The sequence below is a fragment of the Astyanax mexicanus genome, chromosome 2, assembly GCF_023375975.1.
Source record: "Astyanax mexicanus isolate ESR-SI-001 chromosome 2, AstMex3_surface, whole genome shotgun sequence".
In the NCBI taxonomy this organism is placed as follows: domain Eukaryota; kingdom Metazoa; phylum Chordata; class Actinopteri; order Characiformes; family Acestrorhamphidae; genus Astyanax; species Astyanax mexicanus.
The window spans coordinates 49,600,163-49,613,590 of NC_064409.1; the positions used below are offsets into that span (position 1 = coordinate 49,600,163).

Consider the following 13,428-nt stretch of genomic DNA (forward strand, 5'->3'; position numbering starts at 1 on the left):
AGTGCTGCTCACCAGCTCTGATACATCAGCTAATAGATGCCTGTGCTGACCAACCTTGTGATACATGGAGGAAATAATCTTCTATTCCTGAGAGAGCAAGGTAAACTCTCTCAGACTCTGGCTGCTGATCCGGGATTTGTACCAGCGACATCTAACTCTTTTGGAAGACCATGATTCTAAATCAGTTCGAAAAATCTGTGAAATTATTTTTTTAAGTATGAAAGGGAAACCTAGCTATTAGTAAGTCCAATGTGTTTTTTTATCTTTTCTCAAACACAAGATTTCCAGATGTTTTAAACCAGGCTTGTAATGTCTCTGTTATACCTGTGGCAGTACTGTGGTTACTGAAGCTACTGAGGCTTGCTGCGCTGCTTATTATCACATTATGAAACCACAGGTTTCCAGCCATTTACCAGGTTTACATGTGATCTGATCATGTGTTCCCTTGTCGAAACTGTAGCATAAATAAAGCTCCCTGTGCTCCTCATGGCCACCGTCCCTGGATATGCCACAGCAGATGATAAATCAGCTGTGATGGATGGCCCTGGCTCCCTGGCTGTGCACTGTGAGTGAATGATATGTGTCTGTGGGGGCTCTGGACCACCAGAGTAGACTAACCTCACTTTAATTATTTACAGTATTCCCTATACTGACAGGCAGAGGAATCTTCTACGTGGGCTTGGCCCTTCTTGTATGGCTAATGATGCCATTTTGTGATTCATTCCATGCTGCATCCAAGGATGTGTGTCGGCCTGACCTTCTTGAGGTTCGGCTTCCAAGACGCAATCTGTATTTCCTAAGCTATCAGTGAAATGCATTTTAGTGAAAGAGGAGCACATTTCCAGCAGGAGTCAATCCTCTACTCAATCAAAAAAACCACAGAGATATGACACGGCAGGCTTTACTGCTGAACATCTAGTCTTTTTCACGCATGATATAAGCAACAAATCAGATTTACTCATCTCAGTCCCACAATGAAACAGCATTGAATCCAGGCATCATTATGTAACACATGACAAGTGTAAGAAGAACTAATCTAACTTGAAACTGTAGTGGAGCAAGAGGATTTTAAATAGAGTATAAAACATTCCTATCATGTCACAATTGTCATTTTATTAAATAAAGTATTTACTACAAAAATAATAATAAAAATAAGGCTCCATGTAAAACCCCTTAACAGGCCATCAACCAATCAACAGACCGAAATTGTCATTAGACATGTTTGAACTGAAAAATAGCTCTAACCTATTTGCACAAAATCCCTTTTAGTGTCGTAATTCTTGAATTCGGTCTCTGTCTCAAAGACCAGATAATAAACAAGCAGACCCTGTAATACTTTTTTCAAAATTTCTGTACATTAATATTAAATACTATGAAAAAAAACATGGAATTATTCAGTAAACAAAAAAGTGTTAAACAGACCAGATTATGTTTTATATTTTAGATTCTTTAAAGTAGGCAACTCTTGCTTAGATGACAGCTTTGCACATCTTGGCTGGATTTTCTCAGTCAGCTTTATGAGGTAGAGTCACCTGGAATGGCTTTCAGTTAACAGCTGTGCTAAACGTGTCAAGAATTAATAAGAATAATCTGTTTGAGAGCATCAGTTGTAAAGTTGTGTAGAGGGAGAGTTAGTATACAGTGAACAGCTCTTTTTGAGTAATGTTCTAAACTATATTATGGCAAGAACTACTCAACTAAATAAAGAAAAAAGATAGGTCAGTCCATACGACCTATCCAGTCCAGTCCTCTCATGAGGACCGCATAAAAAAGGAAGACCAATCTCAAGTATTAGTTTGATTTATCTCAAGTATTTTTTTAACAATTCACAACATGATTTATGTGTTCCCTTACAGTCTGGATGACTGAGTATTAATTTACAATGCAGGAAAAAAATGCATGAGAAGATGAGTCCAAAATTGTGACTAGTACTGTATATTGTCATATTTAATATATTCCACACTAAAAAGTTAGGCAATAGCAAGTACAAGGAAATACCCCCCTCCACACACACATACACAAACCCACACACACACACACAGGCCGCCCAAAATCTCAAAAGGTCTGACACGCCTAGTTAAAATTCCTCTGGTGTGTGTGAAGGACAGTAGCCACTGCCAACAACACATACCTGAACACAGACAAACCGTCTCTTCATTCGCTTTCCACTATAATGCCAACTGAATCATAGCAAATTATTTCATTATTTGGAGTCAGTTCAGACCACAGGTGCATATCCCTCCCAGATGTTTCAAGTGGTCGGATGGTCTTTTTTTTTTATCTTGGTTTCCTAAACTGAATCCAGGCCGAGTTTTGGCCAAGTTGGGGATCGCTCAAGCAAAGATGCCACTGCTTTAATTTTCCCAACAATTGCTCTTTCGGAAGTCGGCAAATTCTCCTCGTGTCAGTGAGGGGAATCACCACAGCCGAGTTTTCCTCAGGCCTGCATTTTTGCTGGGGTTATGTCACTGGGGAATTCAGCCAAAGCTTCATTCTGGCCACCAAAGTGTGATATGAGCGCCATCTCTTTGCCTATTTGAAGTAGTTCTGATACAACAGTTAATACCTCAAAAGCTTGCATTTCCTCAGGCTCAGAGGGGGCACTGTTCAGCGAATTTCTTTAAAAATATATTAATAGGAAGAAATACATCCCTATATAGAGTATCTCACAAAAATGAGTACACCACTCATATTTTTGTAAATATTTTATCATATCTTATGACGGGACAACATTGACAATATGACACTTTGATGCAATGTAAAGTGTAAGATGACAATGGATGCTGCTGAGGAAGCTGAAGATAAAGATGATGGACAGACTGAAAATATCTCTAGACCTAAACGTAATTGATCACCTCTGGGGCATCCTCACAGGGAAGGTGAAGGGGCAAAATATATATATATATATATATGAAAGGGTGCACTATGACTTCTGACTCTCCCCTGTATTTTAAAGTCTTATAATGTTTCTTACACTTAATGCAAGGCCATGAATGCAGATTAGTTTGTCTGCTAAAAGTTATAAGGGTCTTATGTGATATTAATATGATTAATGAATAATATGATTATCAGAATTGCTTTTACTTATAAATAATATATATTAAAAAAATGTGATAATAGTGGTATTTCCTGAAAGTAGTCTATTTTGTATTTGTTTTGATATTTACAGTGGCAGATTCTTATTTCATTACATTATTTTTATGTCATGTTTTTAATTTTGCTACATTATTATTATTATTTTTTTTTATAATTTTATTTTTCGTTAAAAATAGACAAATTCTATTTTAAAGCTTTTTTTACTTTAATGCAAGATTATAAATGCAGATTAGCTCGTCTGCTAGAAGTCATAAGATTCTTGAAGCGGCTCCTCATCTGAAAGTTGAGCGTAATCCTGGTAACTCATCAAGGCTGCAGTGTTTGCTCGGACGATTCATGCTGCCAGTGTTTTCACTCAGACGTGAGTGCCATGAGAAAGCTTGCCATGGACAGTGATGGATGCGAGAGGAAAACTGATGCTTTCTCTCCCTCTGTGTGAAGCTCAGCATGAGGGAAACCCAAACAAACAAAGAAGCAGAATGCCTCTCAGCCACAACCAGTTACGACCAAGAATTCCCATTACATGAATTCCTATATGAGGGTCTTTCAAATAAATGCTGTGAACAGTGGGTAATGTTCCAACTGCTCATATTAACCCTCACAAGTAGAGCTATCGCTGTCATTTTGCTATAATACTTTAATGTATTGCGAAATTGCATATTTAATATGTTATATAATAGCTTCAATAATATTTGATTTATTTCTTGATTGATTTGTGGTAACAGCTATGGTAACAATCTTTACTAATCCTTTCAGACCGACTTAAAATGAGAAAGCAGCAGAGTTAACTGAGTTAACTCAACTAAAGCCTTATCTGGATGGGATTAGTTTCTCAGGGGGACGTCTGTGAAAAATATTTCACATTTCTACTCAGTGATAAAACTCTTGCATCTGGACTACAATTGAAAAAACAGGAGGAACAGTGAGTTTTTTGGTTTTCTCGGTCATGTGACATCATGTTCAGTAGCTCCTCCATTTCCACTCGCTGTTGTGGATCCCCGTGGAAACACTCGCCCAAAGTGTAATTATGGTTTGTGGCAGCGGGCAAATAGCCATTTTATTAAACGCAATGTGATGAAACTCAGAGATGTGGATCCGGACAGGACTAAAATTACTGAAGGACCACAGAGTTCAGTGGCAAACAGTAAATAATTCAGCCTGTAATTTTTTTTAGAGAAGCCCATTGTTTTTTTTTTTGCTTTGTTTTTTTACATTAACATTTTAATATAACATTAGACATTATGGCTTTTGAAAAAAAATGTTTCCTTAATGCAATTTTGTTCTCCTTACATTACTTTTTTTTTAAGTACTTTAAGTTATTTTGAGATCAGCGCTTTTAAACTTTAAAAAGCTTGAGTTGACACTTGAACTTCTACAAAAGTATCTTAGTATTTTAATATTTTTTACTTCATTAGGTTCTCGGTTCATTACATTATTATTGTAATACTCTTAATTTTGTTATATTATTTATTTATTTATTTTTATGTCTGTAAGTTAATGTTGTTTAAAAATAGACTTTTTTTTAAAAGGTTACAGTTTGAAACTGTTATACTTAATAAAACTTTAATGTTTATTTTGTTGTAGTTGTATATTCTTGATTTTGTTTTTTTTTTCATATCACCAAGAATACAATTATCAGAAAAGTATCCTGAAATATTGTGATATTAAATTATGGCCATATTGCCCACTCCTATTCCAGACACACGAGACTTAACTGTCTTGTATCATGATGCACCGACTCTGCAGCCAATTAAGAACACTGTCTTACATAAAACTGTTCTAAATTTAAAAAAAGACATTCCATGAAATAATATTCCAGAAATATTGTGCAAGAGTTACAGTGACTAATTGCCATGTCAGAGAAAAAGTATTTCATGCATCTTTTTGTTTGACATTCTGGAAACATTTTACTGCTTTTCAATTTAGCCAAGCAGGCCATTCACATCTGAGTACGAACAAGCGTTTTCTTTATAGTGACACGACTCATAAATGAGATTAAGTCCTTAGTCTCCTCAAATACCCAAGAGATATGGGATGGAAGACTTTCAGTGCAGGACTGTAAATGTATCCCAGATGCTTTCTCATGATTTATTCCTCTGAGTTGGTTCAGAGCTGGGCAGTGTCTGACTCCTCGATGCCTCTGTCTTTGCCTTGGCCTCTGCAGGTCCTCTGCCTCATTGCGACAAAGGGACGCAGCTCGCTCTGCATAAGCAGCGGGACTCCGCATGTGGGAAACGGCTCTGGAGGAGTCGTCGTCGTCTTCTTTTTCTAACGAGTGGTTCTTTGCAGTAAAGTCACGGAAGGCTTTCATGTGGTACCCAGTTTTACAGCTCTAGTGCCAAGCCAGACACAATGACTGCAGGGAACAATATGTAACGATGAGCAACTGCATGAATCATGCAGCGGGGATGTTTTATGAACACACACACAAAATTCATGACATGATGTTAGCATTCCACAGAACCATGTCTGCCTGCTGTCTGCATTGCTTTGTGTGGTGCTGATTTGGGAAGACTCAGCAGCGGCAGCACATACTGTCTCCTAATACATTTATAACACCAGATTTTAAAGAATGTTTCACAAAAGAATAGTTGTGCAAAAGAAAATACAAAATGCTGAGAGATTTGGGCTTCCAGAGAGTGGTGCTTCAGTGAAAAACAAAAAAAAAGAGAGATTTGGCCTTTGCTATTCTCCTGGCACGGAGAAGAAATTTGCTAGTGTGAAAATTAGCATAGCCACTTAAAGTTTCAGACTGATTCAATGAATTCTGACTATACTTAAATTAGAAAAGAGAGAGTAGAGCAAAAGTGGGCAATTCATTTCCCCAAGGGGCCACAACTTATCTTGTAACTGTGTTGGAGGGCCCTACCGACAGAATGATCTCAGTTTGGCTCTGCTCATTTTATCTTCTTAGAAAATGTAATAATTATGTGTCTTTAATATGGTAAGAGTAGATGGTACTAATAGGCAAATGAAAATATGAAACAGGCATAGTGAAAATCGCAGTATTATATTATAAAAATCCTCAACATTCATATAAATAATTGTGAATATATTGTTTAAGTATTTGCAGTAAAAGTAAAAAAAATATATGTATAGCTATTGCTATACAGCTTACAGACTTACAGCTCTTTAAAAAAATAAGAGACCACTTAAAAATGATGAGTTTCTTTGATTTTACCAAATTGAAAACCTCTGGAATATAATCAAATGGAAGATGGATGATCACAAGCCATCAAGCCAAGCTGAACTGCTTGAATTTTTGCACCAGGAGTGGCATAAAGCTATCCAAAAGCAGTGTGTAAGACTGGTGGAGGAGAACATGCCAAGATGCATGAAAACTGTGATTATAAACCAGGGTTATTCCACCAAATATAATATAATCTTTGCATTATTTGAGGTCTGAAAGCTCTGCATCTTTCTTTGTTATTTCAGCCATTTTACATTTTTTGCAAATATATGCTCTAAATGTAAATAATTTTTTTGGAATTTGAAATGTTGTCTGTAGTTTATAAAATAAAACAATAATGTTCATTTTACTCAAGCATTTACCTATAAATAGCAAAATCAGACAAACTGATTCAGAAACTGAAGTAGTCTCTTATATTTTTCCAGAGCTGTGTATTGAATGTCATAATATTAGATTTGCATTTTGTAAATTTCAATTAAATTAACTTGATGATGCCGTTGAGCAGGTAATTACCAGTTTTGTCTTGCTTATGACGGGGTAGAATTATCATCTAGTTAGCTCTGTTGGTCTTGGATGAATCTGTCTGGGTTTGTGAGTTTGTATGTTTATGCTTGACAATTTCTGCACTGTAGTTTTTGAAAATTCCTTGTTAATGTGTTTACGCAAAAGTGATTATACAAGTTAACTAGGTTACATCGATACCCCTCAAAAAATTCTGTTCACCTAGCTGATGATCTCACTGAGGCCAGACTTTCAAAAGACTTTCAATTTCCTCTTAAAACAAAGCAAATGCTTTATTTTCAGACATACTTCCCTCCTCCTGTTTGCCTGTTTTGGCTATCCTGCTCCAAATAGCCCAAACTTGGCTGCTGTGTCTGTTAGCATTGTGGCTCTAAACCACACCAAGCCACACCAAGCCTGCTGAGCCTGGCTGTTAGCATCATGTCTACCCTGGTCCAATCCTGCCAATCATGCCTGTAATATTTGAAATATTTGGACAATCACTTTTATTTAAGCCTTTAGTATTGTGCTGTGCCAACATACATGCACAGTTTCCTTGTTACCTTGTTTCCTTGTTCTCCAAGGGGCCATCTAGCTACTTGTGTAACATACATGTTCACAGGTCATGAGGTGAAATCAGCAGGGGCATCCAATAACCAGTAATGACAGTAATGAGATCTAGCCAGATCTCAGGCCAATGGTGAATAAATGTGGCGCCACGCGGTCTTTTATAATGAAATCAGTATCAAAACTTCACCCAAAGGTCATATGGATTCATCATATATAAATATATATAATAAAGGGACTCAAATAATGGGTCCTATCACCTCTTGCAATGTATATGTACTAGGGTTCTCTCTGAATTGACACTATTTCCCAAAATAAACAGTGATATATATAGATATGCAACAAGCTCAAGTGTCCTCCATGTCTTCTGGCTTTTTTTTCTCTCAGTCTCAACCACATTCGCCTCAATACGCTTAGTACTGTTAGTCCTTCCAATTCCTCTTGTAGGAAGACATAACAACAATAACCTTTAGCTCACTGAAATCCTTTCTCTGATCTTTCCAAACAGCCCTGAATAAACAAAGCGAGCAGACACAGGGTCAAATGAAGTCAGTTCTGCCACAAGGCCGAAAGAGAATAGGTCTTTATACTTAGCAAGCAAATAAAAAAAAGCCTCATTCATCTAAAAAGATGAACAGAACATGAAGAGTTTTCTTCCAGAAGGGCCATGTAAAGGTTGGGACGACCACAAAAGATGCAAAAGACTCCTGAGGGCTATCATCAACCGAACCAACACTGGAAGAGTGGTGTCACAAACACCACACAAAGTGGAATAAGCATCTACATGCACTTTCCAGTATTTCCAGTCTTGCCTTTTTTTTCTCTCCCACACAAAGACACATATGCAACTGGTTTGTTAAAAAAAAAAAAAAAAAAAAAGCAAGCGGGAGAATCTTTCGTAATGCAAAATTAGGTCGGAAAACCACTTGAGGCAAATTCAATTTCCAGAGAGCGGGGCCCCAGGGTTCCGCCTGTGTTCCCTAGGCATTGTTAAGCAGATGCCAGAGTGCCACTTACCCACAATCATGCCATGCTCAACACGCTTAATGATGTCAAACGAGTTGTGGATGTTTCCCTCCTGAATGTCATAGATGAGTTCTGGGGAGTCCATATGTGGATAATGGGATGGGGTCACAGATCTCAGGAAAACGATTTCTGTCGAGAGGGAAAAAGAAAAATACAGAAAACAATGAACTACAATCTGTCCAAACTTCATTTAGAAGATTAGCAAGAAATAGAACAGAGAAAGCAAAAGTGGGACACTTTTCTGTCAGTGCACCAGAAATAATTAAGCAATAGAACACAAGAGGGAGTGTGTTATCGCTAATAACATCACAGCTGTATAAATTGCTTTTATACAACATTTTTTTTTACTAAATAAATGAAGAAAATTAATCAAAGAACCTAAAAAAAATGCATATTGTTTATGCTTTAATATGGACTGTGCCTTCCGCCAAAATGTAGTTCTACAACAAGTGAACTGTAACAGAACTGTAACTACAAAACAGCGTATGGTTTATACAGGCTCACACCACGAACATTAGCTTTTCAATTTTAATTGGGAATTAGCGAAAAACAGTGAAATTAAGGTAGTTGGTAAATGTTAGGACCTTGAAATAACGCTGAAACTCTCCTCTCCTGCTCTGTAGAGTCGTCTTCATGTGAAAGCTGCATGTTTGCGAGCATTTCTGCCTGTTGTCCGGGTGGTGTTGGTTAGTTAGCTAGCTAGCAGGCTAGCTGCGCTTGCAGAACTGTTGTTAGGTTAGCATAGCTTGCTTTAGCTTAGCATTAGCTTAGCTTAGCCTAGCCTAGTTGGTTACTGTTCCGGCTATCAGAATGAGGCCGAGGTAACTGATGAATTGACGAGCCAGCACTGCGGGCTGTGGGTGAGTGTGTCTTGGCTGGGCGCTAGCCTGTGCTAAGCTAATGCTGCTACTGATGCTGCTGGAGGAGATGATACAAAACTGTCCTGTGTGAATATGCTGTTAATCGGCAACGTGTCCGTAGAGGGAAACATATTTAGTGTGAGTTATCACAAATATCAGCACGGTTACAACACTTCTCAACTAATCTGATTGTGAGGTCAGAACTAACTGTTGTAAAAAAGAAAAATAAATGATGTATGATAAGAACCATTGCAGTGGTTACCAAGTCAAGTCACAATATTATGATAATATAATGATAATTATGATATTATCATCTCCTTGTTTCTCCATGTTTTTCCTTCCCTGTCCATGTTTTTATTGTCCTTCTTTTACCATGTACTTTAAATGGTCAGGACTCCACAGGAACAAACACAGAGCAGCACAGTATTATTTGGGAGGTGGGTCATTCTCAGCACTGCAGTGACACTTATAGTGTGTGTTGTGCTGGTATGAGAGGCTAAGACACAGCAGCGCTGCTGGTGTTTTTAAACATCTCAGTGTAACTGTTGGGCTAAGAACAGTCCACCAACCAGAAATATTCATGAAACAGCATCCTGTGACCACTGATGACACTAATGACCTTAGGTGGACCAGCTAAATAGGGGGTTTCTAATAAAGTTGACAGTGAGGGAACACAGTGTTTAAAAACTCCACCAGCACTGCCGTGTCTGATTCTCACTCATAATAGCACAACACATTACTGCTCTTTGGTGGTCCTTTGGGGTTCTGATCATTGAAAACCCCAGGGGCAAAGGAAGATAATACAAGAAATGTATACAGAGAAATAGAAGGACTACAATGTGCACATATACTGTCAATTGAGCTCATCAGGTGAATAATGAGTGTAGGAACAAGGGGCTGGTCATAATATAGTCCCCTGTCTTTATATTTATGGTGATTTCATATGATTGGCACTTTTTATCCACAGATCAATGCAGCATCCCACTTTTTCTGAACTCCAAATCAAGTTAGGAGTTTGAACTCATACTGTACCTTCTGGTTTGTTGAACTCTCTGAAGGTGGGCAGGGAGATGACAGTGTGCGACACAGAGTGAACCGGGTCCAGCACGCACGTGATGTCATTGGGCTGGCAGGACTTTATACAGCGGATGGTGTCGGAGCGGTCGACCCTTGCCCTGCTGAAAGAAGTGCAGGGAAAAAGAAAAAGAGCATGCCTTCATGCCTTCACAATGCACTGCACAGGAAGAACTCTGATCTAACACAGATTCTTGCCCTGTCATTATCAATCTTGGTTACCAGCTACAACACAAGAATGCAAGTCTTGATTGCAGCCGATGACTGAACGAAAAAAACAATCCTTTCAAAACTGGGGGCACACAACAACGGGGAGCCTTCCAGTCCAGCTCACCGCAGAACCCAATGCCCAGCAGGCGAGTGAAATGTCCACTACATAAATATTATCTGCACAAATAGTGGGCATTCTTAAAATGGGACCTGCGAGTTGGGCAATCATGTTTTGGGGGCCGGAATCAGAATAAAATCAAAGGACAGGCCAAAAATCACACCAGGAACGAGACTTTGGTGGTCAAGTTTCCCATTAGCCACTCATAGTTTCGATGCATTTTGCCTGTCAGGGTGAAGCCCCGACACTGATCTAAAGCCTGTACAAGAAAATATTTGGTTTTGTGGAGCCGTCCCAGCATTCATATCCAATAATCTCTTGTGTAGGATTTATGGGCCGAGGGAGTTTTATACCCTTGGAGAGCTTGACTAGACAACTCCCCTGTCTTTGCAGGCCTGTGCAGTGGAGCTTATTTAAGACTTTGTTTGTGTCTCAGGATAATCAGAGGCAAGCTGCTAATAGAAAGTTGGGACGATGTAAGAGGAAAGGGTCTCTGGAACATGTCGCCTTGAAGGTTGTGTCTGTGGAATAAGAGTCCTGAGTCTTGTGTCCTCCCACTTTTAAAAACAGTCTGTATTAGTATTTCAAAGGTTTTTTTTATGTGTTTTTAAAGTTTTTTGTATGTATTTTAATCATTTAATTCCAATTGTTTCCCATTTTTACTTAAATTTGGAAGGTAAATTACCTCACCCACTAGGTCTCCCCAACGCAAAGAGGGTGAAAAGTCAGCTACACCTCTTTTTCAACTGGGTCGTCAATTCTCTCAGAGGAAAACTAGGCTCCTCAGCTCTGATACATCAGCCAACAGATGGCTGTGCTGACCAACATCACACTTCCCAGAGTGACATGGGAAGAGAGCATGCCATTTACACATCTACCTATCTACCCTGAGAAAGAAAGGCAAACGTTTTAAATCCTCCCATTTAAAAAACAGTCTGTCAAGCATTGCATTGGGTCTTTTTGTGTGTTTTTAAAAGTTATGTTGTATTTTATGTATTATTTCTAATTGTATCCCATTTTCTCTGCAATTTAAAAAAAAAATTGCTTTACCCACCTGGACTCCCCCTACACAAGGAGGTTGAAGGCTTGCACATGCCTCCTCCGACACATGCAAGGCTCCCTAGCTCTGATATATCAGCCAACAGAGGCCTGTGCTGACCAGCATCACACTTCCCAGAGTAAGATAGAAAAAGGGCGTGCCACTTACTTATCTGAGCATCTACCCTGAGAGAGCAAGGCAAAAGCAATTGTGCTTACTCTGACTCCGGCTGCTGATGTCGAGCAGTATGATCAGAGATTTGATGAAGGTTTTTAAAAAACCAAAACCATTTCCAATCATTTCTAGTCATGCACCTGCCCTAATCCATTTCAATCCTTTGCGATAAATCAAATGCACAATGATGTGTAGCAAGAATCTGAGCAAACGTCATCCAGATCCACTCTGACATTTATAGAGTGTTTTTTTTAACCAACTACTGTTTACCAGTGTTGCTGTATTTGCGACCAGCATTAACACACACACACTCACGCAAATACACATTAAAAGGAACGGCTGTTCGGCTGTTTGGACTCTTGTGCACATAAGAAAACACTCACTGCTCCAGTGGTGTGATCTCTGCGATCTCTCCGAGCCACCGTGATTAGTTATCCTTCCTTCCATTGCTGCTTTCTTTCATCGGGCTGTAGGAGCTGCAGCTAAACCCCAAGGCCTGGATTGGGTTACGGGCCTTCTTTCATGCTGAGAGGGGAGAAGCCCCTGACAGAAAAGTCAAGCCACCACTGGGCATGGACTTGTAATTAGCAATTAGCGGGCGGGTCCACATTTTGCTTAGAGCAGAGCCAAAACCACAAGATGTTCTCCTCACTTATAATAGCGCGCCTCGTGCACGGCACGCACAGGAGAGTCTAGTGGGTTCTACTGGGGGGGAGGTAGGGATATAGGGAGGGAGGGAGGGAGGGACCAGAGGAATGGAGGTGGAGGGGGGAGGGGGGGGTAATGGGTTGCGTCACGTCACGACAGCAGACCACTGGCTGGATTCACGAGGACATAAAACACAGAGATGAACTGAAACTGCCGCTTTAAAGTGAACGCCTAATAACATCAAAGCCGACTTCAAAGGCAGGTTGAGTGCGTGGGGGGTTGATTGCGGCTGGAGATGCTGCACAGGGGGCATCAAAGCCATCTCCAACTGCAGTCACGTGGCCCAAAACACAAACTCTCAGGCCTTGCCTCTAGAAAAGAAAGAAAAAAAATCATTTTTTTGGACAGGAGTTCTTATGGTCAAGCACAAGTTCTCTTTCTTTTTCTTTCCCTCGCTGGTAATTATTATTTATAGTCAGCGTGTTGATAAAGCCCCAACACAAACTCTGCGGGCCTTCATTCTTGGTGCGCAGTGGTGATGCTGCTGAGCCACAAATTGGTGCAGACCACCGTCCAGAACCCAGAGGCCTATAACTCACTGTCAGAAAGTAAGCAGGGGAAGAAAAAAAAGAGGAGCGCAGCCATGCTTTTAAAAACTGTACTTTGAGGACATGCCCCTGGCTGACAGTGAGGAGAAGAGCACCTCTTGTGGTGTAATCACCCTACACCCTGATGAACCTGAGTGCTGATTTGATTTATGGCATGAAAAATCTCAGTCTCGTCTCTTTTCACAAAACCGTTCTTTCAAGTACTCCATCAAATCAGACCGGCTTTCCCAGCTTCATTATCATGGATGAGTGGAATCACTAATGCTGAATAAATAGACTCGATCCAGTCCAATAAGAAAGAAACCAGCTGTTGAAAC

The 13,428-nt window shown here is 39.6% G+C and overlaps 1 protein-coding gene across 3 annotated transcripts in view; it reads right to left on the reverse strand.

Annotated features, from left to right (window-relative positions):
- The window catches only part of fbln1 (fibulin 1), a 59,323-nt gene that overhangs the window by 11,711 nt on the left and 34,184 nt on the right, over nucleotides 1-13,428 (reverse strand). For 2 of the 3 annotated variants that reach the window (XM_049474439.1, XM_049474436.1), the window contains 2 exons: nucleotides 10,273-10,418; nucleotides 8,372-8,509 (listed from right to left, as the gene is read on the reverse strand). In XM_049474439.1, the coding sequence (XP_049330396.1) occupies nucleotides 8,372-8,509; nucleotides 10,273-10,418 (284 nt within the window). The remainder of the gene's footprint in view (nucleotides 1-8,371; nucleotides 8,510-10,272; nucleotides 10,419-13,428) is intronic. The other variant, XM_049474437.1, reaches the window with a different exon arrangement.